At 51.4% G+C, this 27,182-nt stretch overlaps 3 protein-coding genes across 6 annotated transcripts in view; 1 reads left to right on the plus strand and 2 right to left on the minus strand.

Moving 5' to 3' along the window:
* On the minus strand, positions 1 to 14,673 carry LOC131579879 (C-X-C chemokine receptor type 2-like). Of its 4 annotated transcripts, XM_058840391.1 has the most exons (3): positions 8,837 to 8,879; positions 7,774 to 7,822; positions 1 to 1,385 (listed from the first exon to the last, which is right to left on the minus strand). In XM_058840391.1, exons 1-3 carry the CDS (start codon positions 8,855 to 8,857, stop codon positions 304 to 306), a joined length of 1,152 nt encoding a protein of 383 aa, XP_058696374.1. In that variant the 5' UTR covers positions 8,858 to 8,879; the 3' UTR covers positions 1 to 303. The 4 variants fall into 4 exon arrangements, with proteins under 4 accessions (XP_058696374.1, XP_058696373.1, XP_058696376.1 ...); XM_058840390.1 differs by lacking the exon at positions 7,774 to 7,822 and having other exon boundaries at positions 8,837 to 14,673; XM_058840393.1 differs by lacking the exons at positions 7,774 to 7,822; positions 8,837 to 8,879 and adding an exon at positions 3,254 to 3,604.
* On the plus strand, positions 4,898 to 24,582 carry ARPC2 (actin related protein 2/3 complex subunit 2). The gene is made up of 10 exons (XM_058840397.1): positions 4,898 to 5,084; positions 14,689 to 14,723; positions 15,692 to 15,804; positions 17,805 to 17,850; positions 18,463 to 18,649; positions 19,074 to 19,167; positions 21,391 to 21,517; positions 22,802 to 22,902; positions 23,232 to 23,332; positions 24,141 to 24,582. Exons 1-10 carry the CDS (start codon positions 5,011 to 5,013, stop codon positions 24,163 to 24,165), a joined length of 903 nt encoding a protein of 300 aa, XP_058696380.1. The 5' UTR covers positions 4,898 to 5,010; the 3' UTR covers positions 24,166 to 24,582.
* Positions 24,377 to 27,182, minus strand: part of AAMP (angio associated migratory cell protein) — a 4,780-nt gene continuing 1,974 nt past the window's right edge. Inside the window, exons 7-11 of the mRNA XM_058840386.1 lie at positions 26,930 to 27,045; positions 26,489 to 26,592; positions 25,921 to 26,011; positions 25,493 to 25,647; positions 24,377 to 25,239 (exon numbers count right to left, since the gene is read on the minus strand). Of these exons, the coding sequence (XP_058696369.1) occupies positions 25,164 to 25,239; positions 25,493 to 25,647; positions 25,921 to 26,011; positions 26,489 to 26,592; positions 26,930 to 27,045 (542 nt within the window). The 3' untranslated portion in view covers positions 24,377 to 25,163. The remainder of the gene's footprint in view (positions 25,240 to 25,492; positions 25,648 to 25,920; positions 26,012 to 26,488; positions 26,593 to 26,929; positions 27,046 to 27,182) is intronic.

Raw genomic sequence — 27,182 nt, forward strand, 5'->3', positions numbered from 1 at the left:
CTCCTTTATTGCTGGAAGGTCATTGGGTAGAAACACCATCCCCACAGCAGTCTCACAGGATCCCCAGGGTCACAGGCTTTGTCCCAAAGAGAAGGGAAGGTGGACACTTGACATCACTCCCCTGGCAATGCGGTCCCACCAGCTGCCACCCAAGCCCCCTTCCAGTCGGGACCCAGCATCCAGTGGTGGCCCTGCCTATCCCCATGGCATCACCACCCACATTCCAGGGGGCTGGATGAGGGTGCTGAGTTGTGTGGGGTGCTGGGATCTGCTGGTTCCCCAAGGGGTGGGTCCCAAAAGGGCTCAGAGGGTGGTGGATGTATTGCCAGAGGTGGAGGCATAGGAGGTGCGGCCATAGCGGGCAACAGCATCCTTGCTGATCAGCCCGCGCTGTGCCAGGATCTTGAGGAAGCTGTTGCGAAACTTTTGACCGATGAAGGCGTAGATGACAGGGTTAACGCAGCTGTGGGCAAAGCCCAGGACCTGCGTGACAGAGAGGGCTGTGTCGATGTGGTTCCTCCTCTCACAGGTCTCAGCAATGGCCTGCGTCCTCATGAGGGTGTCGCTCACCAGTGTGATGTTGTAGGGCAGCCAGCAGATGAGGAAGACCAGCACCACGGCAAAGATGACCTTCATGGCCCGCTGTTTCTGAGCATTCTTGGTCTGTAGGAGGGTGTGGATGGTGATGCCATAGCAGAAGAGCATCACCAGGAGGGGCAAGACAAAGCCAAATGTCTGCGGCAGGAACCGCAGCACTACACGCCACTTGGCCGTGTCCTCGCCATTGATGCGCTCATAGCACACGGTGCCATTGTTGGGCGAGCGGAAAGCCTCACGGAAGAGCAGCACGGGCAGGGAGAGCAGTATGGAGAAGACCCAGATGCCCAGGCAGACAAACTTCACCCAGTGCCTCTTCTCAGTGGCAGCCCGCGTAGCATAGACGATGGCCAGGTAGCGGTCCACGCTAATGCAGGCCAGCAGAAGGATGCCGCTGTAGAAGTTGGCTTCCTGCAGCACGGAGATGGCTTTGCACATCACAGTGCCAAAGACCCACTCGTGGGCTCGGTAGGCTGCCCAAAGCGGCAGGCTCAAAGCGAAGAGCAGGTCTGCCACAGCCAGGTTGAGCAGGTAGACATCGGTGACAGAGCGGCTGGTGTGGCTGGAGGTCACCACCAGCACCACCAGCCCGTTCCCCACCACACTGAGGATGAAGACGAGGCAGTAGATCACCACCACCAGGTACTTGTTGAGGACAGAGCTTTCAGGCCGGCATGGAGAGGATGAAATAGCAGTGTCAGGCATGGCTGTGCCGTAGTCATAGGTGTAGTTGTAAAGGTATAAGAATTTGGATAAATCTCCACTGTAGGACAAGGACTCCATTTTGCCTGTGGAGCACAAAATTGCATGAGTGTGGGGTGGCAATGTTGTGGACCACGGGTGACAGCATCTCTTGGTCCTCTGGCATTTACATTGTCCCCCAGGTCCCCTTCCAACCAGTGGGCAGCAGTCCTTCATCACTGCACCGTGATGGAGGACACAGCATCCACACTGTGCCAGGTAATGGTCAGTGTTGCAGGTAGACACTGTTCCTCATATGCCCCCTTGTAAAACACCCCCTGCAAGCCTCAGTCTCCTGCATTTCACCCCAATCCTGTCCCTTTCCTGACTCCTGTGGAAGAAGGGGTTCCCCATAGACTGATCACCTCTTCTCAGTTTGGGGGGCTTCCCCATCAATGTAGAATCACATCCCTCCAGGAGACACCTGGCTCCTCCAGAAACCCTGGGCTCCCCTGCTTACTGTGGGTCTTTCAAAAGCCTCTCAGCTCTTTGGGCATCTCAGAGCCCCTCAGGCACCTCCAAAGTTCTTCAAGTAGCCCTGTATCCCTCCAGCCTCTCCACCCCCTCAAGCATTGCTGCTGTGATGCCTGGAATGGTGCTGCCCCTCCTGCCACCTCAGCCAGCAGCAAGGCTGTGGTCACAGTGCCTGGAGCAGGCAGCACTCAAGAAAGATCTGAAGGTGTTTTTGTGCCCTTCTTCCACCTCCTGGTCTCGTTCCTGCAGGAGTGGTTTCAAGCCTCGGACGGAAAGACGTGTCACACTTTGCAGGCAGCTTTGGAAATATTACATCTCTGGTTTTCCTGTTGCTCAGCTGGGCATTGCTGTGTCCTCCTGTGTTTGGCCTCAATGGGGAAATCACAGGTGGCAGTCACTTTTTCTGTCTCCTCACACGAAGGAGATGGTGAGCTTGCTCTGTTCCTGCCTTCTCAAAGACCACTGCCTTTCAACCTTCTCCCAGAATGGATCTGGACTTTTGTTCCACTCCAGTGTCACCCCTCTGTCCCATTTCTGAGCCTCCAACCTCTCCAGGTCTTGGAGATGCCAGGACTGCTTGGAGTGCTGAGTCCCCCCAGTGCTGGAGGCCCCCAGCTCCAAGCTGGCCCTGTTTGAACCCAAACCATTCAAATCAACTTTTCCCTTTTGCTTGACATGAATTCCCTGCTGCAGCTGGGCTGGTGCTGCTGCCCAGAAAAATTTCTCCCTGCCTCTGCTGTATCCTCTTGCAGTGATCCAGGGATGGAATTCGTGGGATGGTGATGCCAGGGTAGTGATGCTGGGATGCTGAGGCATCAGCATCCCGAAGGACCACAACCAGGGATGCTGCCAGTGCTGATGGGGGAGCGTCCTCCCAAGTGGGGCTGCCACGGGCATGGGGCAGAGCCTGATGCCAGTGCTTCCCCTCCATCTATTTCTGGCTGCTGCTTTCTGCCTCCCCACTCCAAAATTCTGGTAGTTCCTCTGGAACAGGGTATTCCCCGGGTATACCACGCACAGATACCCCACAGCTGGCCCAGATGGGGGAACAAGCAGCACTCCATTTCCCCTCCTGACCCTGGAAGGGCTGGGGACAATGGGGTGGCCCTGGGGCTCCTAGTGGGGAGGAAGGAGGGACATGCCATGGGGAAGGATCCTCTCAGCTCATCACTGTGCAAGGAAATGGGAGCAGGCACTTTTTCCCCGCAGCACACAAGGCTGATGTCCCTGGGGACTATGGAGGGTTTGCAACCCAGATGAGCCTTCAGCACAGCCTTGGGTGCTCCCACCCACCACCTCCCTCTACCCTTGCACCAACCAGCCTCTTGAGCGGCTGAAGCAACCCACCCCAGCCCCGAGCCTGCTCCACATGTGATGGTGCCCAGATGGGTGCTATAGGGCTGTCAAAGCCCAAGGAAAGCCACAATCTCCAGCTGCGCACCCCATGGACTCACTGCTTGCTGCTGTTGCCGTCCCCTCAAATGTGGGGTCTTCTCCTGATCCTAAGTTGTTTCTCACTGGGAAGCACACAGGCACGGGTTTAAATCCAGATGTCACCCCCAAAGGGTGCCGGTACAAAGCGTGGTGGGATGCAGGGCAGCACCAGACCCAGGGGTCTCTCCAGCCAGAGGATCCCTCACCTGTGCCTGCTGCCGGGCTGCCTCCCAGTACCCCTTTCCTCCACCACCCTCTTTATACTGCCCGGGGAGGAAATGTTGCAAAATCTTCTCCCAGCATGAAGCGGAAGTGGCAGCCAAAAGGACCCTTCCTTCATCCCCCCAGATGTCTTTCCCAGGCCAAAGGGAGCCCACAGCCCCCTGTCACCCTCCTGTCCCAGGATGTCCGAGGCCACGCTGCACTGGGGGAGCACCCAGGGGTTCATTGTCATCCCTACAATGGTGCATCCCAGGGGTCTCCAGGTGGGGGTCTCCAATTTGTCCCCGGGTCCTCAGTGCATAGGGGATCCCCTACAAGGCACCCCTGTGTGCTGCAGTCTCCCCAGGAGAGCAGAAGCTCTCTGAGGCCATGGCCAGTGAGTGATGGCAATGCAGGGCTCTGTGCCTCAGTTTCCCCACTTATAGAGCAAGAGTGGTGTCAGCGTTTGGGGGGTGCACAGAGGGACTGCAAGGCTGGCTTGCCCTCTGTTGGGGGTTGCTGTGGGCGACCCCGCCACAGTGGAGTCCCATGTCCCTCCTGCCCTGGCTGTGCCATGCCAGGATAAGCAAAATCACGCCATGCCATCAGACAGATCCGTGCCCCTGTGCCAGCCCCGGAAACTTAGTTAATGCTGTGGCTCTGAGTACCCCTATTGCTTTTAGGGGAAACCTGCACACAAGGGCATTCCCCACGAACCCCCATTATTCTGGGGTACTCACAGACCCTTTGAGCACCCCCCCATCCTCACAGCTTTCCATGCTTATGACTTGTAGGGGTGCCCCACGGTTTTGGGGCACCTTTCTTCCCTGGGAGCACCTGGTAAGTGCCCCCATCATATCCCTTGGGTATCACCACAGACTCAAGGACACTCCTGTTCTCTGGGAACACCTACCCAGTTTTGGACAACCCCCAGCTCCAGGGCACCATTACAGCCCCCCTAGGAAACCCTCACTCCCTGTGTCACCTCACATTTTTGGGGCCCTGTAGCTCTGAAATTATCCATTTTGCAAGATACCGTTTTCCCCTGTAAGCATCCCCATATCCCTGGAGCACCAATTCTTACACAGACCCCCATGCATTGAGGCACACCTGCTACTTCCCAGAGCGTCCCTATAATCCTAAGGGCACCCCGCTGTTTCGGGGGCCTCCAAAACCGTGAGTATTCAATTAATGGGGGGCGGGGGGTGGAAGTGAACACCTCACACTTTTGGGGACTTCCACACCCTAGGCATATCCCATATGCCTGCTTCACTCCTGCTGGCGGAGATGCCCGTACCATGAGCACGCCCTAGCCCAGCGCCCCACGCGTGTCCCCCCACACTTGTCACCCCCTGTCCCACCCCATCCAGGGGACACCCCTGTCCCCGCCCGCCGCGGGGCGGGGCTGCTGTGACGTCATCATGGGGGCGGGGGCTGCGCCTGCGGCGGCGCCGAGCCGGAAGTGACGCGCGGGCGCGAGAGCGGAAGCGGCGGCGCAGGCTCGGGCGGGTCCCCGGTGCGCGCAGCGGGCTCGGCTCCCTCAGAGCCGCTCCCGGCACCGACATGATCCTGCTCGAGGTCAACAACCGCATCATCGAGGAGACCCTCACGCTCAAGTTCGAGGGCGCGGCCGCCGGGTAGGAGCAGGGGAGCCGGGGCGGGGCGGCGACGCGTCCGCGGACCGAGGGAGGGGCGAGGGGGCGGTGGCTGGCGGGGCCCGGGCCGTGCCAGGCGCCCGGGCACGAGAGTAGAGCCTGGCGGATAGTGGCGGGGGAGGATGGGGCTGAGACGGGCGGAAGGTGGGGGCCGGGGAATGGTGACAAGGCAGGATGTGGGGCTGGAGAGTGGCGGGGAGCGGCACGGAGCCAGCGGGTACTGTGCTACCAGGTGGCGGCCCGGGAAGGAGGAGGGCAGAGCGGGCGCGGGGTGAGGGCCTGCAGGGTGCAGGGACTGGGAGGAGGGTGGTCTAGGTGCGGGAACTGAACTGTCGCCGGCGGGGATGGGCAGAGCTTGGGCAGAGGGAAGGCCTGCGGAATAAGGGAGCAGAGTGTGACAGGGCAGTGTTGGAGGGGGTCGTTAGTGCCAGAGCAGTGGAGAGCACCGCGGGGACAGGACGGATCTGGGAATGGTATCGGAGATTGCCGTGCTGGGGTGGACGGGAGGACAGGGCCTGGACAAGGAGGAAGCTGGGGAGGGAGGAAAGCTGATTTGCACGGTATTTGCTATAGGTAAAGCGCGTTTCATCAGCGCGGTGCCAGCGCTGGTACAGAATGTGTAGGGGAAGCCGAGGAACAAGAAGCCTGTGTATGGAGCCATGGCTTTTGCTTTGGCGGTGAGGAACAAATTCCAGTTTGCTCCCTCTTTGCTTTCTCGAGCAGAATGGATACAGGTGCACGGATCAGCCACGGCCCCTGGTGCCAGCCTGGTGCCCTGGTCTCGGGGGGCAGGCTGGGGGGTCTGGTTCACACCCACAACTCTGGGTGAGATAGTTCAGTCCCTGGGGAGCCAGTGGTTTTTTTACTGCGAGTATTGCACCAGGGCTGTAAAGATGCTTGTGAGGACACAGCTTAGTTTGGAAGGAAGTCCCTTCAGCATGAATGTCCTTATCTAGATCCAGGTGGCCCGTGCGCTCGATGTACTGCCTGCTGACTGAGACACCTTTGTACAGAGACAAAGCCTTGAGAGGCAAAGCATAGTGGTGTTATCTCTGGGGTGGAGCCTGCGCTGGCGCCTCACAAGGCAGGGCTCAGGCTGCTCCAGGAAGGGACCCCCCAGGCAGGTGCCTTTTTCTGTGTTACCTTTTTTTGTCCTGTGATTTTTGAAATTTTCATCCTTTTGCATGCAGAGCGTTGTCAGATGCCACTTCCTCTGCTTTTCCCTGACTCTCAGTTGGCTTATTGCTCAGATTGGGGTTTTATTTTGTTTTGTTTTGTTTTGGTGGTTTGGGTTTTTTTTTTCATAAAATAATCTCACAGGCTGCTCTGCCTTGGAGGACAGCTGAGCTGCTCCCAGATTTGGATTCATCTTGAGCCCTGATCATTTAATGCAACAAGCTTCCGCAGAGTACAGGCACAGCACTGGGCAGAGAGAGCTCCCAGGTGACCACTGCGATATTGCACACACATCCATTAGAAAATGTGGCATGTACAGAGGTTCACAGTGAGAGTCCGAACAGCTTGTCAATCACTAGTCTGTACCAAGGCACTCTTCCTGATGGAGAGAGAATATTGTGCATGTGTCCCTGTGTTGATGTGCTGTGGAGGGGCAGTTTGCAGGTTGAGATGCACCCCAAAACCCTGACTCTGTGAGCAGAGCTGTGTTTGCTTGCCCTGCACCAGTCTGCAGGCCCCTGAGATTTCCATTTTGCTGTATGGAAGAGCCACCTCACTTGTGTGTTGGCACGCATGCCTGACATACTGATTGTTCCTGGATCAATTTGTAGGGTGGCTGGTGGTGCTCTGCTTCTGCCTCTTAGTCATCTATGGCATGTTCTGTTCTTTAGATGGCGTTTCTAGATAAGTTTCGTGCCTTGAGGGTGTTGCTGAAGGTGAGGAAGACATTTACTTCTAAATTTTCTTCTGTGCTTGTTCTGGTGTCCAACATCCAGGCAAGTGCAGGGAGGTTTCTCCTGGTTTCAAGTCTTCTAAGGAATGGATGTTACAAAACATTTATTCAAGTGATATTTCTTTTCCCTATGGCCACAGCTCTTGGGTTATTCCTGTGGTGCTCAGCCTAAAGGCAGGAAGGGATTTCCTGTATTTTGCTGTTTTGGTGATGGTTTTCCAAGGTGTATCCTGGGGATGAATACAGGACAGTCAGGGCAGGATTAAGCCTGGAAGAATTTGGTAGCTGGGAGGAGTGAATCTGGACACTGGGGGAGAGTTGGATTTACATTACTTGCTCTAACCCAGAAGTGCAGCAGATGCATCGCGGGATTTGTCAATAGTGGTTGTCTCAGAGCCAGGTGTGCCTGGTAGCATCAGCGCCAGCCTGGTAGTGGGGCAGGGCAAGGTTCATTTCCAAGTCCTTTTCCAGAGACTTGTCCTGTGACATGGGCTGTTCGCTCCCATCTACCGCAGTGCAGCCATAGTTTGGCAGGTTCCTGCAGAGCTTTTCTGGACTATCAGGTGAGAGACACTCCACATTTCACCTTGTCATATATAACTAGGTCACATTTAGAAGTTGGAATTCATTAACTGCCATAACATTATTGTCAAAATCTGCTCTGTGTGAAGGTCCATCAGCTATCCCTGAAGTTCCCAGTGTGAAAGGTACCTTGGCAGGACTGCAGACAGAGATCAGCACTTGAGACAGGGCCTAACCCACCTCTAAGAGTCCTGCGTGGACAAGGTCCTTGGGGTTTGCCAGCATCCACCTGTAAATAGGGTAATTTCAAATTTAATTTGGTTTTGTGGGCAAACCCCATGAAAATCTCACCTCCTTGGACAGCCACTAGTTGAAACATGATATTTAAATCAAGGTGGTAACAGATGATTCTGGACTTCAATGCATCTGATTTTTTTTTCCTGATTCAGTTCTAGTAATTTATTTGTTTAAATCTGTTCTCCTAAACCAACCACATTTTAAAATAAAAGCCTAAAGCTACCAGAATTGAAATAACTTGAGTTAGGAATTTGCTGCTACAATGTGAGAATACCTGATCAATACCTGGAAATAAGTTTGTTGAAATGAGGTTGGCTCATGAGCTTTTTTACATGTAAGAGAAAGTTTCCATAAGCTTTTGACCAATTCATTTGTACATGAGATGTTGCCTGGAAGTTGGTGTCACTGGTGGGATTTCCCATTTCTGATAGAAATGTCATGTGAGGAGATGAGCTCTACCAGTTGGGAGATCCTGATTCTCATTATTGCTTTCCTTTGCTAACCACGCAGACATTAAATAAACCCCACAAACACTTTAAGTGTAAAACATTTTGATGATTGTCTTCTCTGCCTGATGAATACTCATTCTGTTTGACACCAACAGATTTGCCGTCCAGGTTTGTCCTGCTCTAATTTAACTGACCCCAGTGAAAGTGTGGCACAGGGCTTTAAGTCTTAGGGTTTGGTTTTCCAGTCATTTCATAGCTTACTCAAAATCTTTAGTAAATTAATCATCTGTCTCAAATTGTTACTTATTATTTACCCACTGTGCAAAGGAACACAAATTGGCATAGCTGAGGTACAGCATGCCTTTTCCTAGGTTGGGGGCAGAGGGAAGAGAATCTCAAATTAAATTGTTAGTTTCTTTACAGCCACTAGTAGGTATAGCATTGCAGGGCTTCCTGACAATTAGATGCATAGGAAATCATCTGAAGCTTTAACTTCCTGAAGCAGAGTGAGCCAGTGAGCTGTGAGCCAGTAGGAGCTGGGCTGAAGCTGTACCCACCTGTTTTATGGTATTTCCCATCTGTGGTCACTTGATGATCATGGGCTGCAGAGCTGAGCCTTTCAGACACAGAGGCTGAGCCCTGGCTGAAACTAGGCAGTGGGAACTTCATGTTCATGGTATGACTTGAAATGAGTTCATCATGGGGAGACTGAGGAGTGTCTGGAGGCCGTTAGTGTGCTGGGAGGGTAGAGGAGCTTTGAATCCTGCCAGGCACTGCTGAGGAACTCTTTTCAGGAGTGGCTGTGGTTATATGTGCTTCAGGGATGCTCGGAGACCCCACCAAAACCAGAGATTGTTCCTCTGCCACCCCCTCCTTCTTGCTGACACAAGCATTTTTGTGACTTCAAGGGAAACAGGATTGGGGAAGTGACCTAGGTTAAAATTAAACAGGCAAAACTGGGTATTTTTAGCTTAGATGAGTTTCCTCATCTCATTCATGGCTGCTCACTATGGTGCAGCCATGGAGCAGGCATCAGATCTCCCTCCTCCAGCAGCAGTGGCAGGTGCTGGGTCAGTATCCACACAAGCCCAGTCAGGAGCTGCACGTCTCTCCAGGCACAACCTCACCTGCTGAAACTCAGTCTGCCTGACTGCAGAGCGCTCGGGAAATGCTGCTGGCAGAAAGAGGTACCCTTGGGTTTTGCTGGCACAGGCAGTGCTCATGGTACACCTGGCTGTCCACATTGATTGAGGGTGCTGTATGTGTTGGAGTGTAGCTCCTGCATTGTCACAGCACATCCTGCTTTGGATGCCAGGGAAGGTGACTTTGCCTTGACAGTGGATTGTGAACCACCTCTGTCTGGAAGTAGGCAGTGCTCTGGTTTTGTGCAACAGCACAGGGAACAGGAGGGAAGAAAAGCTAGATCTGAAAAGTGTTAGGCTTTCACAGGTGGTTCTGTCATCACTCCAGCCTCAGTTTTCATCTTGGGTTCCTAAGAGGAGCCTGCTCTATCTTCAGAGTGGTTCTCACTGCAGCCACCAGTGCTTGACACCAGAGAAGAGTAGGTATCCATCACTGTACTAAAGAAAGACAATAAAAGTGTGTGCAAAACTAAGCTCTTCCCCAGAGACTTGGCACAACTCTGGATCACTCTGGTGGGGAGCCACAGGATGTCTACCTACAGCTGAGGATACACAGGACAAAGATCTGGCTGGAAGGGGACCTGCCAGTGCCAGTGTGCTGCAGGACCATCTGTGCTTTGTCCACTGTGAATCCCACTGCTTTCCTACCAGCCCACTCCAGCAGGCTATTGGGCACACAGCAAGGGAAAAGTTTGGGCATGGAGGGGTCACCTAACGAGGAGGGGAGAATTGGTATGTGTAGGGGCTGCTGTACACTGCTCTGCACCACCCACCTGACAGAGCACTCCTGCTTGAGTTCACGGTGGGTGTTGCTGCCAGATCTGTGGGAGCTCTTTGATTGCATACGCTCCCGCAGCTTGCGCAGAGAGGCTTTTGTTCACTGAGTGGGGCCCAGAAGTGGAGTATCTGTTCAGATAATTTTAGACATTGCTCATAATTTTTTTTATTGAGGTGACCTTTCTGTAGCACGAGCCTGCAGTCTGTCAGCGAATCTGCCTCACTTTATCCAAATCGTGTGTTGACTCTGGTGATCTGAAAGCTCTGCTCAGAGCTTTAAGCTTTGAAATGCCCTTTTTTTTCCCTCCTGTGGGTCAAGAGATTAGAGTATCTGCATGCCTGCAGCTTTTGAAAGAATTGCCATTCTCCATTATTTGGTAGAGGCCTTAATTGTGATATGGGAGATGCTTCAGTATGGTTGTCAGCCAAGTTTTCAAATTTGTTGTAACATACGGCTAAGAGCTTTTGTGGCCTGAGAATGAAGCAGGGAAGTTGCCTGAGTTAAGTGAGGAACTGCTGTCAGAAAAAAGATTTGCTGTTGCTCTTAAGTGCTCACTGGTGTCTCTCCATGGGCACCATGGCTCTTCACGGATGTTCTGCCAAGGTGAAAAATCTGATTTGAAGCTGGCTCTGTATTAGACAGACAGGGCGTAGCAGCCATTTGGAGATGAATAGGAGGAACACAGGCAAGAAGACAAAACTTGTCAGGGTCTTTTATTGTTACAAGCAGAGGGCAGATGGGATTTGGTGTGGGTTTGGCTTCAGACCTGATAACAGTTATCACAAAACAGACTGGTGCCTGTTTTATCATCAGAGTTCAGGCAGGGGTTTACAGAAAGGTCTGGATTCAATGTTCAGTGCAGAGAGAAGCCATCTCAGATATTCCTGGTATGAGGTGGTTTTATTGTCCATTCAGGGCAGAAGGTAGCAAACAGGGAAGGTCACTTAGGGATGGTTCAGGTAGCATTGGAGGTAAGGAGTCTGAAGAGGTCACAGCAGCTCTCTGCCCCAGGAGTGGATGAGGTGTCCTATCTCAAATCCTCTGAATATAGGTAGGCTTAGTTTGTTTCTCAGAGATTTGGATCAGGGGTAGAAGTGAACCCCCAAGGACCTCCTGGCTTCCCAGTTGGGATTTACAGTCCAGCTGGGACTTAGAAATGGCTGCGATTCAGAGTCATTCAGCACCATGCTGCTGAGCTGCCAATTCCCTCTATGGGTGTGGAGGGCCTCCTCATGGAGGCAAGGGATGCCAGAGCACACTAGACCACACAGAGCTCTTTGGGATCGTGCCAGTAACCTGACAGTACCTGGTACCCACTCTCAGTGGTGCATGCCCCATCCCGGGCCTGCTGTGAACCCTCTGCACTGAGCCTTTGTCCACACAAGAGCAGGAAGGACAGAACACGGAGAGGACATGTTGTGCCTCTATAGGGCTATTTCTGCTGGTGGAAGATGGGGTTGCTGGAAGGTCAAGGGGAAGTGAACATGTGTGTGTGACCTGCAGCATTATTGCTCATCCAGAAACTATGGAATGCTAGAGGTGAGAGCTCCTCTCTCTTCTGCTTGGGGACTTCTTGAAGCAGGAACAACAATCCCAGTAGCAAAAGGAGTGGTTTTTCTGTTAGAGAGACATTTTGAGTAGCCAGGGTAGTTTTGATGAGGTGAACCAGAGAAAGAGATAGAAGCACTTTAAACATTGTAATTGTAAAGCTCCTGAACTGTGAAAGGCTAAGAGGGCTCACTTTGCTCCCAGCCACGCTTCCAATGCTCTTCCTTGTCCTCCCATGGGCCAGGCCAGGCCTAGGTTACTTAAGTGTGTGCCTGGTGAGTGCCGTAGGTGGCAGGGCCAGCGTGGCTGCAAGGAGCTCTGTATGCGGCTCACGTGAGCTCTTGCTTCACTGAGGCTGTGCCAGGAAGTGGTTGAATATTCAGCACCCAAAGTTCTGCCCAGTTACCTTCTTTTCCCTTAAATACTCCCCCTCCTTACCATCCCCAAGTACCGGAACTGAGCCACTTGGGAAATCAGCTATAAAATAACTTCTCTAAGAAATGACATTTGCACAATAACAGGCTCAAACCCAGCTGTGTTAGCAGTGAGCTTTTGTGTGCAGAACAAAGGCTCTCGTGCAGAGCCATCAGCTGGCTCCTGTACGTGGTCTTGCTCCTTTTCTTCAATGATGTGATGAGTGATCTTCCTGCCATCCCTTGGGTACAGGGCAACCAAATGGGGAATCATCCTTCCTCAGCAAAACCACTCCAGTACACTGGCTGTCAGCCACTTCCTTGCATTTCTCAGAGGGAGGTGCTGTGTTTGGAAGGCTCTGCTGGGAGCGGGGGCTCCGGGAGATGTCAGCTCTGTGCGTGTGGGGAATGGAATTTGAAAGGTGTAACTCTGAGAAGATGGAACAGAGGTTTAAGGATGTGTCCTGTTTAGTATTCCTAGCTCTCATGTGCCTGGCTGTGCTATCTTTAAAGCTTCCTACATAGGTTTCTTTTTTTATAAAAATTTATACTGCCATCCAAGCTGATTCCCACGTCTGAGTGTGGTGCTCTAAAAGAAGAACACGTCCGCATCAACTGACCGAGTGGGAACTTGGGGATTTTCTTTCATCTCTGCTCTGAGCCATCCTCAGTGAGCAGAAGTGGCTTGCACATGTCTTGGGGAATTGCTCCCCTTTCCAAGAGCCCAAACTAAATATGCAGCCAGGAATGCCTGCTGAGCCCATCTCAGGCCCAGCTGGGAAGGGGAGATGAAAGCAAGAGAGGTCACAGGTAGGACCTGCTTTGGGTGCACTTGCACCGCTTCTTTCAAGTGTGCGGGTTTTATCTTCAGCAATGTGGCACAAAAGACAGAGGCTCCCCAGCCTTCAGACAAAAAAAGGGCTGTTGCCCTTGACAGCTGATCGCTTTCACGAAGCAGGAACACCTCTTCATTTTCACTTAGGATCTCCATCTAGGGGTTATTTCTTCCCTTTCTGCAGGAGTAAAATGTTGACCTGGTGAGTGTCTGGCATCAGTGCAGTGCCTTGCTCTCCCTGTATTGCCCAGCTTGAGTTTTATCACATTGTGGTCATTTCTGCCTTCCAGGAATGAGACTGGCTGCAGAAAAGCTGATGGGAAAATAGTGCTTGCTGCAGAGGTAAAATAAAATCATTACAGAATATGGTCAGGGAAAGTAGATACCAAGTCATCGCTTCTCCCCACCTTTCTCAGTGTATGTATCACAGTGTAGCCAGGACCCAGCAGCACATAAGTGTGTGGAAGAGCAAGTTTTGGCAAAACGGTTGAAGCTGGTCTCTGGGCAGCAGCAGCAGCAGCATAGTCGAGACCACTGACTTTACTCTGAGGAGTTATTTCAGTATGTTGGTTCAGACAGGTGGTAATGAACTGTTAGAGACTAGATTTCTGTTAGCAGCAGCATTATTAGCCTGTACTCTTAATATCATCTACTTCTGACAAAGAAATGGAGATACAGTGTGAAACAGCAGTAGCAGACTGGCATTTTTATCCTGTTCTCATTTTCCACACCTGCTCTCAGCAGTGGAGATACCTTTGCCTCAATTCTCTGTTGGAGAATGACCTATTAATACCAGTCCCCTTGGAGCTGTGAAAATAGTTATGTACTGCCAATCCCAATGAAATGACCTTCCAGAAGCAGCTACATCTTTCACAGATCATGGAGAAATGTCAAAATAAGGTTTGTTAAGAAGCAGTTTAATCTTCATAGTCACAGTGTAAGATGTGATGTGCCTTTGGCTTGCAAAGGGTTTTGTTGCTGATCAGGGGTTCCAGAGACCAGCCAAGACAGTGTTCAAGCACATCCAGAGATACAGTTTTTCTGCAGAAGCTTGTTGGCAAAATGTTGGGGTGTTTTGGAAGCAGGGTGGGATGAAATGAACATGTGGAAAGTTTCCTTCTTTGGCTTGCTCCTAACACTGCTCCTAACACTACTAACACTTTCTTTACTTGGAAAAGGGGTCTTTTCTGCAAGCAAGTTATATCAATGCATTTGCAGAACTGGTGTTGATGGCGAAGGGGGCTCTGTGTCAGGAAGGATTACTCAGCTCCTTCTATGAACTGGTATTGCAGGACCTTACAGAAGATCCTCTGTCCCAAAATCTGTGTCATGGACATTCTGTACAGAGTGTGTACGTGTGAAAACAAACTTCTTAGTAAGGAGTAGCTTTCTTAGGCATTCTAACTGGAAATCTGTGATGTCAAAATCTATACATAATCTAGAAATAATAGAAATCTGTGCCAGCTTCAAAGTCTGTTATGTCATCTGGGGTAGAATGGTGCTTATAGGAAGGGGAAGAAGTCTAAGATCTCTTGTCAAAGGTTACTACTAGTTGGACAGCAGGAGATAAAAGGGTTTTGAGGAAGAACTGCCTGTGAGAAATAAGGCCTTGGAAATTAATCCTCTTTCCTTCACAGCTTGGAGGCTGCTGTTAGAGTTCTCATTTATGTCCTTTGTTTTCTTTGCTTTTTAGAAATAAACCAGAGGCAGTAGAAGTAACGTTTGCAGGTAAGCTCTGCAGCTCTCTTGACTTCTCTGAACGAAGGGCTGGCTTGAACAGTCTGCCCACACCACTGGGCAGGGGCGATGTGGAGATCCTGCAGTATCCACAGAGCTGACTGGGGTTTCACTGGCTGCCCCACTATTTCTCTGTCTGTATGCCTTCCCAGGGACTTGCCTAGAGCATTGAGTTCACTGGTGGTAGTGCTTTGGTGTCTGCCTGCTACACAGCTCTTTTACCTCATCTGTTCTTCAGTCCTGCCCTTGGTGCTACTTGTTACGAGGTCTTTAGCACCATCTGGTTTGGGTTGTTAGGAAGCTGACTTATGGTGACAGGCAAAATGGATTCATCACCTCAAGTTTGCTCTTCAGGAAGAGAAATGCTAAGGAAGTTAAAGTACTCATTCAGCAACTGATTTTTGCTTCTGTTATCAGGAATCTGTGTAAGCTGCAAAGCTCAGTGGGGAAGTGGAGCTTGCTAGGTAGCTGGAGGGTTGCTTTTCCCTTCCTCCTGCCCTCCCTGCCCATTCTGCAGTGAAGTGGAAGCTCTCGCAGTAGGCAGCGGCTGAGCTGCCTTTGCTGGCAGAGAGGTTTTCTCCTCCAGGCTGCAGCTCTGGCCTGGGTGGGCATGTCAATCACTTTCTGTGCTGGCCATCCAGAAGGCTCCTGTCTCTACATGTTTGTATCCTTGTGCATTGAGCACAAGTGGATTTGCCAGGGATGCTAAATGACACTAGACTAAAGCTTTCAGTGATGGACAGGTGTCAAAATTGTTTCAGCCCTCTGAATTATAGCAGATCTCCCTACATGACATTGCCAGTTTTCCTAATTGCGTGTTTCTCTCTTGCTGTGCGTGTGAGGGCTGGAACAAGAGGAGCAGTGTCACTTTATGCAGTTACTAGAACTTGTAGGGAAAACCTTCCTCAGAAATAGGAGCTGGTTTCTGTTCCCTCACATTTCTCTTGCTTGCTTCTTAGACTTTGATGGAGTCCTTTACCATATTTCAAACCCCAATGGAGACAAGACAAAAGTGATGGTCAGTATTTCTCTGAAATTCTACAAGGAACTCCAGGAACATGGCGCTGATGAGGTGAGTAAGCATCTCCAGGCCTCCTGCCTACGAGTACTGTGTTGGCAGCAATGCCCTTGTGATGTTGGTGGGTCTAACATCTGACCCTTAGAGGAGCATCTGTGCTCCCATCTCACAGTGGTCAAAGGAGCAGCGTCACGCCAACCAGGAGTCCCGCTTTGCTGAAAGACAGGAGCAAGTGTGTTCACACTCTCTCATGAAAAAGTAATCATCGTGTATGACCCTGCAGCCTGAAAGGCAGAAGGCACCACTAATTTTGCAAGTTCAAAGCTAAGCCTGACCATGTAGAAGTAGTTTCCCTGACTGATGTGTTGAGCCCACAAGTGAAGGAAGGCACCAAGACATCTGTGGTGCTTCTCTTCTGATTCTTAACCGCACTTAAGAGCAAGTGCTGGGCTCCTGCTGCATGTGCAGACCTTGGTTTGCAGGCTGGTTCCCTTTTCACTGCTGCTGTGTGAAGTCAAAGGCTCAGTTCCTGTTGACTGGGCCCTGTAGCTGTGGAGGGCCATTTATGGTAGAAAAAAGGAGCCTCTCTGAGCTGTGGTTGGATGGTGAGGCAGGAAGTGTGACTCAGTTCCTGAGTCAGTTTTCAAATCTCCGCATAGCGAGTGGGGATCACCCAGGGCTTTTCAGTAGGCTTTTTCCTCTGGGTATCTGTCCTTGGAAGAAAACAAGGAAACTGCTCTATCAGTTTATTGTGATTCTGGTGAGAAACTGGTGATTTGAACCCAAAGTGAATTCCTGCAAATTGCTGTAAGACCCTTTTATGGTCTTTGGCTTTCCTGGTTCTTGAATGCAGAGATTTCTAGGTGCAGCATTGTCTGTTACTGAAGGCCCCACTGCTGGCATGAGAGTGTCAAGCACCCCAAATGGTGGAGCCTTCCCAGCATGTTTAGGGAAGATCAGTGCAGTGTGTGCTCCCAAGAGAGCCCCTGTGGTAGGCGAGTGGCTGACAGCACTGTGCACCAGCAGCCATTGTGATAGAGGTGGTGGAAGGCAACTTGCTATAAACTTTTATAGAAAAATGGGATCTGTGCAGGACTGGCTTGAAAGTACTGACTAAATAGAAATTACATTTTTCAGTCTCCAGTTGTCATAATGTTACTTTCTGTACTTCCCTGCAGACAATGTTGCTTGTTTCTGCTCTGTCTATGGTGAAAGCCCGCTGTGAAGAATGCAGAGTGGGCTTCCTGCTAAGACAGGGCATCTTCCTGCACCACTGCAGGCAGGCTCTCTGCTGAGAGGAGGTTTTGGCATGCAGAGAGTCTGTGTATCCTTTCCACATGGTAGTGGGTGTCATCCCAGGAGGGCCAGTTCTGCCACAGCATTGTTGTGTTCTTCTCTGTGAAATACTGCCTGTTCCCAGCCCCCTCATTGACACAGAGCTATGGCTCAGTTGGAAATTGCCATTGATGTAAAATTCAGCAGTAATTATGTTTGAAGAAAGGTTTTTGCTGTGCTGTAGGCGGTTCTGCTTCTGGGAGGCATCCAAGCCTGCCTGGCAGTCTCCTCTTGATCCCCATCTGTTCATGCAGTAGAGTGAGACAGTGTGTGATCACCAGGCCATGGTGTGCTCTGAACTTGCCGTCCTGTGAGGAGAGGGACCAGGCACACTTTATATCTGCGTTTGAATGGAAGAAGTGGTAGCACTCAGATCTGTTGTGTCACGCTCTGCTAATTGTTCTCCTTTGAAGGTATGAGCTATAAGACTTCTTCTCCGCACAAGTCTGACTAGCAAGATCTTGAAAAAGTTCCAGTTTTGAGTCCTCTCCTGCAGTATGTCCCCTGTCAGTGGAGTTCAGGGAGCCCTCCCTAGAGCAGGAACAGCCAATAGTACTAGAAGCTGATGACTTCATATTTGTTTAAGTTCTCTCAGACTAGGAAAGGCAGATGCTATAATTTGATGCATCTAAAAGAAGACCAAACATGCATGGCCTAGGCTGTGCAGGAGGAAACAGGTCATGATAGCTTGTGCTCTCAATGTTTAATTTCTTTTCTAGGTGTTGAAGAAAGTCTATGGAAGCTACTTGGTAAATCCTGAATCAGGTAAGCCTGCAATAACATTCACTCTGTGTGTGTGTGTGTGTGTGTGTGTGTGTGTGTGTGTGAATGCAATTCCAAAATTACTTAAGTCACCTGAGAAATGCTCATATGAGGGCTGCACTTGAAGAGCTTGATATCTGAGGCTCCCTGTACAATGAATGGCAGTTTGAAATCGCCAATTTGAAAGGTGGCTCAGACACGTCAGGGATGATGTAGCTTGCAGCACAAACTGTAATTCTTTATACAGTCCTCCTCCAGGAAGCCTCTGTTCCTCAGGTTGGGGTCTTTGTTCTTCTCAAAAAGGCTTTGTAAGACACAGGAAAACCATGGTTACCTGTGACAACATCTCTTCCTACTCACTGCAAAAATTTGGGAGCAGTTCAGCCAGCACGTGTGTCTGGGAGCTTGGGAAGGAGCCCTGGGAACGTTGCCATGGTCACGCGCTGAGTTCAGGCATGGTTTTTGGCAAGTGCTTGGGGTGGGAAGAACTCACCCCTGGGGCTCCTGGGAGGATTTAAGGCAAAAGTGGGACTGTAGGTGTCTCTTTAAAAAAAAGTCTCTGCTTTCATTAAGGCCCTATGCAGATTATTAAGGCTAGTGGATGTCCCTCCCCAGGTTACAATGTCTCCTTGCTCTACGACCTGGAGAACCTTCCTGCAGACAAGGATGCCATTGTGCACCAAGCCGGCATGTTGAAGCGCAACTGCTTTGCTTCAGTCTTTGAGAAGTATTTCAAATTCCAGGAAGAGGGCAAAGAAGGAGAAAAAAGAGCAGTCATCCACTACAGGGATGATGAGACAATGTAAGTGTTCAAACCAAACAGCACAGGGGGTGGACAGTGGTCAGTAGTCTGTTCCTGTGCACAGCTGTAGGTTTTGGTGGAAAATCAGGAAATCCTCCTGCTCTGTGCTGTGGCCAGGGTAATAAGGGCCTGTCTTAGACTGCCACAACTATTCCATGACGGTAATGCTTATGCCTTGGGCTGCTGGGATGTTACACAAGAGTCTCTGTTAGTGGCAGCACTTGTGGCTGCATGCAGGAGAGGAACTGGCCACTCCCAACAGAAATGTTGTGCTCCCTGTAAATAATGTTTCAAGGGAGGGGGAATTTACATCAGCCAGGCCTGTGAATGGCTGTTGAATCTACTTGACCTTGTCACGCATTTGCTTCCTTGTCCAATTGAACTTCTTAGCTCTGGTTCACAGGTGGGTTCTTTCTCCCTGCAGGTATGTTGAGGCAAAGAAGGACCGTGTCACAGTTGTGTTCAGCACGGTATTTAAAGATGACGATGACGTGGTGATTGGAAAGGTGTTTATGCAGGTACGGAAACTGAATTACAGGGTCTGGTCCTCAATTCAGATGCCTGCTTGCTTGAAGTAGCATTGCCAAACAAGCTGCTGCAGTGAGCACAAAGGCAGTTTAACACATGTAAATGCTTTGCTTCATGCTGCACTGGGATGGAAGAACATGCTAATAGGCACAGACAGTGTATTTTCCTGGCTCTTGCATTGAAATCTGTATCATCAATAGTCTTGCTCAGTTGGACAATCAAGCATATTATGTGTTACAGATGAGAAACACCAGTGTTTCTTCAGTCCCCACATTGAGGCCCTGTAATCTTGTAGGGATTTCAAGGCAGCTGAGGAGCTGAACATGTTGAGGAGGCTTTGAAGGGAGAGGAAGGGTGAGACAATGTCATGCCATGCATGAGGAGGAGCTGAGGGTGCTCTTCACCTTGAAATTTCTTCCTGCTAATGCTTAAATGCTACAGAAACATTCAGCAGCTCAGCGTGACAGCTCTTGAATTCGAGCTTTTTAGAGCTATGAATATACTGAATTTGTGGGCTCTAACCAATCATAATGCCAAGTTTTTAACTGGACTGAGCTACCTTTTCCAATTGCTGTTTAGCTGGGAAGCATTGAGAGACTTGTAGTAAGCACTTTGCTTGTCTGTGAACAACTGTGTGCAGCCTGAGGAGAATGAGACATCTGTGCAGCTGGGGAGGCTCAGTGCATGCTCATACCTGTGTTCATCTGTGCCACTGGCCCACCTCACTCATCTGCTGAAGCTCCTGGGGAGGCAGCCTCCTGTGTGGGCATGGCCATGGAGCAGGGCCTGCAGGGTGTTCCAGGGATCTTTAACCCCCCTGTTCAAGGGTGCCAGGCCATGCTGCTGACAGGCTCATGGACAGCAAGTTACTGGTCCAGTTTGCTGGAGACCAGTGTACCTATGTTGGGTGTCATCAGAAGCAGGTCTGTTACAATGAAAGTCTTCGCAGCTCTGTTGTGTTCATTAGCTACAGACAGGGCATCTGCTCTGGCTTTGAGGTTTTCCCCCACAAAGCATATCCCTCAGCCTGGAATTCAGCTTTTAAAATGGGAAGGGAGACATGATGTGAACAAAATGGGGTTAGTGAGGCTCCTGGGGAGATGGCAGTGCTTCAAGGCAGCAGCTGTCCTGGAGTCTCCATGTCCTGAATTCTTCGTTTTTACAACAGCAAACCCTGCCTCTGCCCAGCCACAGGAATTTCCACTCTGAGTCACACTGGCTTTTTCTCTCCAGCTATTGCTCTTGCATAACAGAGCTGGGCATGGTGTCTGCTCGTCTGGGCTCTCATGGAGAAAATGTGACCATTAACTAACCAGTGAAGCCATTTGAACCATTTCACCCTCTGGCATAACCAGCCATAAGTGCAAGCTAAGCATTTCATTCAGGAAACCCCAGTGATCTACTCTAAAAGGGCCATGGTTGCCCCTGCCTTTCCCAGGGGAAACTGCTCAGAGGAGAGGCCAAGGGTACCTGGTAATGCGTAGGTTGGGATGGAGGTGAGTGAGGCAGAAGGAAGACTGCCCTGCCTTGGGGCAGGAGAATGGTCTCTGGACATTCCCAGCTCCACAAAGAGATGGTCCTTACAGAGATGGTCTGAAATGCAGAGCCAGTACATTTCCTCTGAGGTGGTGGCTGTGCTGTTGTCAGAGGTGGAGGAAGGGATCTTCCTGCCTGAAGGTATTGTTTCAAGGTGTATGGAAGCGTTAAGAGGAGCAGGCTTCACATACAAGCTTCAAGCCCCCAGATGCATCTTGATGCCTGAGCAGACTCCTGGTGGGAGATGGTTTCTCAAATGGCAGAACCTTTACACTAGGTGTGACGGAGACCTTGCAGTCCTTCCTGAGAATTTCTGTTCCTCAGGGGTGATGGGCACTGCCCACTTTTCATTGGAAGAGCATTGAAATTCCAGCAGGAGCTATGCTGTCTCGTGTACTTGCTCAGACTGAGGTGTCCCTTCCACAAGACACCCATGGCAGGGGTGTGACACACTGAAAGCCATCCCAGCTGGGCTACGGTCATGTATCAACAGCCATGCATTTTGGGCTGGTTTTGCTGGGAAAAAGGGTTCCTTTCAGGGTGTTTGGCCTGATGAACTTGATCCATTCAGGGAAATCTTCTGCTCATTGCCCTTTGAAAGTGAGGAAACCCCATTTGCTTTCCCAGCAAGTTGCTGAAGGGTCGCAGTGGGAATCACCTTCACTTTTCTTGTTCAGGAGTTCAAGGAGGGTCGCCGGGCCAGTCACACAGCCCCACAGGTGCTCTTCAGCCACAGGGAGCCGCCCTTGGAGCTGAAAGACACGGACGCAGCCGTTGGCGATAATATTGGCTACATCACATTTGGTAAGCAGGCAGCTCTGAGGCTTGGGGATGCTTGGGGAGGAGAGAGGTTCCTGTTGCTGCATGAAGAACAGAAAGGAATTCACCTTCCCTGAGTATTGAAGTGGACCATTGAGGGCTGCAAGGACTCTGGGGTTGCATTCTGTCTTGTTGCCCCCTTTGGAGTGTCCCTTTTCTGTATCAGGTCACCTTAGCTCTGCTGTGGGCAAGAAGATGTGGAAGTGGACAGTGAGCTTTTTAGTGTCTGCCTACAAAATAAGTTCAGTATTTGGCAGCAAAGGGAAGAGTGGCTTTGCTGTGATATTTTGGAAGCTGGAGGTTTCTTGTGAAAGTTTTCATGCAACTGTACTTGTAGGTTGTCCAGCTGCAGGGAGCTGTGCAGTGCTTGATCAGCAGAGGCAGTCAGAGAGCAGCAGCAGAGCAGTGCACTCTGCTTCTCCAGCTCTGCCTCTGCTCTGAGCCAAACACTGATGAGCCACTTTCACCTGCCTGCAGGGGTGGTGGCCAGCAGAGAGCCATGACTTTTTCCTGGGTAGCAATGTCGAGGAGTCAAACCCTGCCCTGTTCAAAGGGATAGGTCTCTTCCAGATGGTTGGATGTGTTATTAGGGTGTCTCAGGCCAGCATTCCTGTAGTTCGGAGCTCCAAGGTGGAGCACAGACACTGTAGGGAAAGGTGTAGGTAGCATTGCCCTCCTCCTGTGCTGGAAATGGTCCTTTGAGGCCTGGTCAGCTATGGAAAGAACAGGTCTGGGATGGCACATACTTTGTTCTGTTGAGACTAAATCTCCCAGTTATCTGATTTGACAGTCTCAGGTGAGATCATCACCCAAACAAAATGTTCTTTCAGCCCTCGGATCTGGGACACTTAACAGAGCACCAGTTTATGGAAATAGCAAGATACCTGCTTGTATCCAAGTCTGTCTATGTTACATGGCTGGCAAGCTCCCAGGGAAAGATCCACAACCAATTTCAAGACCCCAGGGCAGACTGGATCTTGAAACAGCATTGTGCAGTTTCCTACAGTGCCATTGTTCCTGGACACCTGGCCTTGCCTGCATCCTATGGAGTGCACAGGCTGCTGTGGGAAATATGAAAAAGTGCTCTGAAGCCTTGTGTATAAAATCACAAGTGCTGCTTAATCTTAGTATGTGTCAAGAGTGAAGGGCTCTTTATAGAGAGCAAGGCAGGGATTCAGTGCAGCACACCCTGAAGCCTCCAGCACTGACCCTGAATGCCCTGTGCAGCCTCAGGAGGTACTAATGGTCTGTTTTGGCCTCTTCTTTCAGTGCTGTTCCCCCGTCACACCAATGCTGCAGCCAGAGACAACACCATAAACCTGATCCACACATTCCGGGACTACCTGCACTATCACATCAAGTGCTCAAAGGTATGAGGGCCGGGGCACAGTGTGGCTTCAGCCCATCTAACCTGGGTGCTGAAGGGGAGAAGCAGGAGACAGGGGTGCCCCTTGAGAACTCATTAGGATCTGCCACTGCCCTCCCCAGTCATGCAGGGGTGGCAAGTGATGCATCATTGCCTTCTCCCTGCTCTTGGACACAAGACTGGTTTCTTTCCATTCTAGCAGTGAAGTAGAATTTTTCCGTTTTGGATCTGGTTTCTTTCCTTTCTGAGAACAGAAATTAGGGTAACTGTTCAGTGACCTGGCTTTGAAGACAGGATCCTGACATGTCTCCATTTTGTCCTAATGAAACACAGGCCTATATTCACACGCGTATGAGGGCGAAAACGTCAGACTTCCTCAAGGTGCTCAACCGTGCCCGTCCAGACGCAGAGAAGAAAGAAATGAAAACAATCACGTGAGTAGTAAAGCAGGGCCTGGCTCTCTGGGTTTCTCTGCCAGCCACAAGCTCAGTCTGGCTCAGTTTGGCATACTGCAGTCCAGCTGAGGTGCCATGGGGGTGACACACAGCTTACTGCCTTAGATATCCTGTGAGGAGCTGGGTCTGAGGCAAAACCCGGTGCTGGCAGGTCCTTCGCAAAAGGCTCATACATGGCCTTGCAATCCCTAGTGTCTCCATTTCCCCCCCACTAAACCCTTGATTGCATTCCTGGGGTTTTTCCCTGTTATATTAGAGTTGCCTTGTCCAGCTGTGGGGGCAGCTCCAGCTCATGGCAGGGAGAGGAGCCAGGTCCTTCTTTGGGGTTTGTGGACACTGGAGCAGGTCTTGCTCCCCAGTGTGTCTGCAGCTCCTCAGAGTCACTGGCTGCCCTTGGCCAGCTGATGGTTGGGGCCATGCCACCATGCTGCCTGGCTCCATCTTGTGAACAAGCAGCCCACAGTGAAGTGGATAGAGGATAACAGTTTGTGTGAACATGTTTCATTCAGGTCCCTTACCTTCTGCTTATCCCCGAGCCCATTGGTGTCCTTTTTTCTGTTTGTCCTGTCATGTCCCCTTTGCATGCTACTTTGGAGCAAGAGGGTTGTCTCCTCTGCAAAAGTTAGCCCCTCCCCACAGCCCCGTGACTTAGTTCTGCAGCCGAAGACCCTATGTGTTCCAACCCAGCATGCCTGCCTGGCACCGAGAGCTCTGCTACGTGTGCCCACCCCACCACAAACCCCACAGGGCCCTGGGGCTGTACTGACCCCTCTCTGCATCCTTCCAGGGGGAAGACATTCACAACCCGTTAACACCAAGTCACTGAGGCTGCTGTGGAGGAAGAAGGTTGGGGCACTTGCTACCTGATAATCGTAGCTTTTAATGTTGCACCTCTGTGGGCTCATAAGGAATTCAAGCAATCGGGGTCTGTTTGTACGACAGTTGGGGGAGTAATCTGCAGAAACGAGCTGTGCTTGCGAGGACTCGATCGTTCCAAGAAACAAAACTTTAATTCCAGTTTGATTGACTTAATTTCTTTTCTTTTTTAATTTTTTTTTTCTTTTCAAGCTGTTTCGCTTTGCAGTATGTTACCGGAAATAAGTTGCAGTATTTCTTATGAGAATAATGCAATATTAACTTGTTTTCTTCTGAGTATTTGAGTTCAAAACTCCTGTATCTGAAGAAATACTGTTGGGGTTCATTAATAAAGAAGATCTTTCTATCTTAAAGGGCTGTGAGGCTTTGGCTTGTCAATGCATGTGATCTTGCCCTGGTAGGGGTGTTTAGTCACAGCCCCAAGGGAGATAATTTCCGTCCTGTGGAATATATGCCTTCTGGTGAACTTAGGGATGTGCTACCCCGATCTGGGAATAGCCTGTTGTATTAGTTAGGAGTTAGGGAACTCCTGGACTGTACAGAGCAGGATTCTCCTAACTTCAGCTAGCAACCTGCACCCTTCCCTCCTATCCTGACCCCCTCATTCCCCCTAGCAGGGAGAGCTGGGATAGGAGTCTCTGCCACTGATCCTCAGGCCGTGGCTGGATGCCAGGGAGATCCCTGAGGAGGGAGTACAGCTCCCCAGCTCCTCTTCCCCCCAACAAGCAGAGTAGATGGCATCCAGTTAAGTGAAATAATTTATATAATTAAAGACATCTTCATACAAAACCCCTGGCTTGGCCCCTAGATGGTAAGGGCAAAGCAGGGCAGGCTGGAGAAATTACAAAGCACGCACTGGAGAAGGGTGGTGAACCCATGTCCCTCTCTACAGAAGGCGCCGGGCAGCGCCAGGATGCCATCCCTTGACACAGTTCTAGCGATCAGGGCGCTGGACGCAGAACACTTTGGCTTGGTGGTCGCCAGAGGTGGTCACCACAATGGAGGCATCCCTGCAGGGAGACAGGGTTCAGAGGTGGGGCTGGGGGCTTCCAGTATCCCTGACCATCACTCCCAGCTCAGCTCTGAAGTGCTGCACCTTGAGACCCTCAAGTCTCAGCATAGACCTAGGTTTGTCCCCACCTTGGGACCAGACCACAAGGGCACTCGAAAAAGAGCCTGTGATTCGAGCTCCTAGGCTGGAGGCCCCTGCCATCACTGCTCCCTCCACCCAGCAAGGAAGGGGTCTAGGGGTTGCCTGCTCACTTGTTGACGGCGAAGTCGAGGATTTCAGCAGAGTGTCCTCGGTACTCGCTGATCATCTTCCCCGAGCGGGCGTCCCAGAGCCGCACAGCCCCGTCCAAGCTGCAGGTGTACACCACGGCTGAGCTCTCCTCCCACAGCAGCTGCACGATCCCTGACTGGGCCAGGGGGACACCACAGTGGAGACCTCCAGCAAGTCTTAGCTCCCCCCCTGTACCCCCTACCCCCTCATGATGTCTTCCATCCCCACAGGACAGCCAGACCCCAGGGCCAAGCACATCCGCTGTGCAGAGACTGTGGCTGCCCTTTGGGGAAGCCCAAGGCTAAGAGAGAAGTACAAATTGGGAACTGGCCCCTGGGTTCTGAGGGAGATCTCCAAAAGGCCCAAAGCCCACCTCCCAGGGCTGGGGAGAGTGGGGGGAGGGCAGTACCTCGTGTTGGCACTTGTGCCTCAGGCTCTGTGTGGAGAGGTCATAAATAGCCAGTGTGCCATCAAGGTAGCCCACAGCAGCCAGTGGCATCCTAAAGACAGGGGAATAGGCATTACATGGGACATGGGGAAGCAGGCATGGAAACACATAAAGGCTCCAGGTAAAAGGCAAACCCTATGCTGAAGGCCGCTATGTATTAAGATGCAGGACAACCTGATAGCTGGAGCCATCAAACACCGTGCTTGGGAAACCCAACAGTACAGCAAGTCAGCAATCGGCCCATGGTTTGTGAAGAAGATGACAATGTCCTGGCAGGAAAACAGCTGTCTGGAGAGTATCCCAGACAAGCAGTAGTCCATCAGGCTAGCCCAGAATACCAACAGTTGCAAGGAGGACTGAGCAGCTGGTGTCCTTTGGCCTCACACCCAAGTCATCTGGGATCTCCACACTCAGCCGGGGAGGATATAGGCAAGAGAAATGCAGCAGATTGAGCGCAAGGGATGCAAATGGATCTGTATGACAAGCCCTGCAAGATCTAGCACTGAAGAGGGGCTGTCCCAGCACTCACACATTACAGAAGCCCAGCGACTCCACTGAGTTGGACTCTGCCTCCTCGCCCTCACTGATGGGTGCCTTGGGGGTCACGCTCTCCATCTTGAACACGCACACCACCTGGGTAGAGGAAGGGTGATTGTACCCCGAGGGAAGGAGACCCAGATGCAGAAGTCCCGTTCGTACTCGATACCGAGTCTGCACCGAGTCATTAGAAGGGCCCCAAACCCTCAGCTCCTGGGAGCAAAGAAGAGGGAACTTCCTTCCAGGAGCCGAGCGGGAACACCCAGCCCGCGCTCCACCCGCAGCGCCAGAGCGCCGCCTGCCGGCTGCCGATGGCCGCACATCGGCCCTGGAGCTGCGGGCTCCCCAGCGCTCCTGGCTCTGCCCCCGGCCCAGGCAGTGGGCCTGGGGGGTCCTCAGCACTTCTGGCTCTACCCTACCCACACAGACGCACCTTGCCCGTGGCAGAGTTGACCAGCTTGGCGTGACAGTCCACAGAGCCCGTCATGATCAAACTGCCATCCTGGTTGCTGGCCACACACGTCAAGGGGTCCTGATGGCCATCCTGGCCTGGGGGGTTGAGGAGCAGGTATGAGCTTTATGTGTTCTCCCCACAGAGACCCAGTGAGCCTTGAAACATACCATCCTGCAGCCTCCACCTGCCCGGCTCTGCCAGCACCCTGGCAAGCAGCAGCCACCAGTGGGGA

The sequence above is a fragment of the Poecile atricapillus genome, chromosome 5 (assembly GCF_030490865.1).
Source record: "Poecile atricapillus isolate bPoeAtr1 chromosome 5, bPoeAtr1.hap1, whole genome shotgun sequence".
NCBI lineage: Eukaryota > Metazoa > Chordata > Aves > Passeriformes > Paridae > Poecile > Poecile atricapillus.

Coding starts and splice junctions, on each gene's coding strand:
- ARPC2 (XM_058840397.1), top strand. CDS start 5,011: ATGATCCTGCTCGAGGTCAACAACCGCATCATCGAGGAGACCCTCACG. Junction 17,851..18,462: donor CTTGGTAAATCCTGAATCAG/GTAAGCCTGCAA, acceptor GTCCCTCCCCAG/GTTACAATGTCTCCTTGCTC. Junction 23,333..24,140: donor AAAGAAATGAAAACAATCAC/GTGAGTAGTAAA, acceptor GCATCCTTCCAG/GGGGAAGACATTCACAACCC.
- LOC131579879 (XM_058840390.1), bottom strand. CDS start 8,954: ATGAACATGAAGTTCCCACTGCCTAGTTTCAGCCAGGGCTCAGCCTCT. Junction 1,386..8,836: donor TGGGAAATACCATAAAACAG/GTGGGTACAGCT, acceptor TGTGCTCCACAG/GCAAAATGGAGTCCTTGTCC.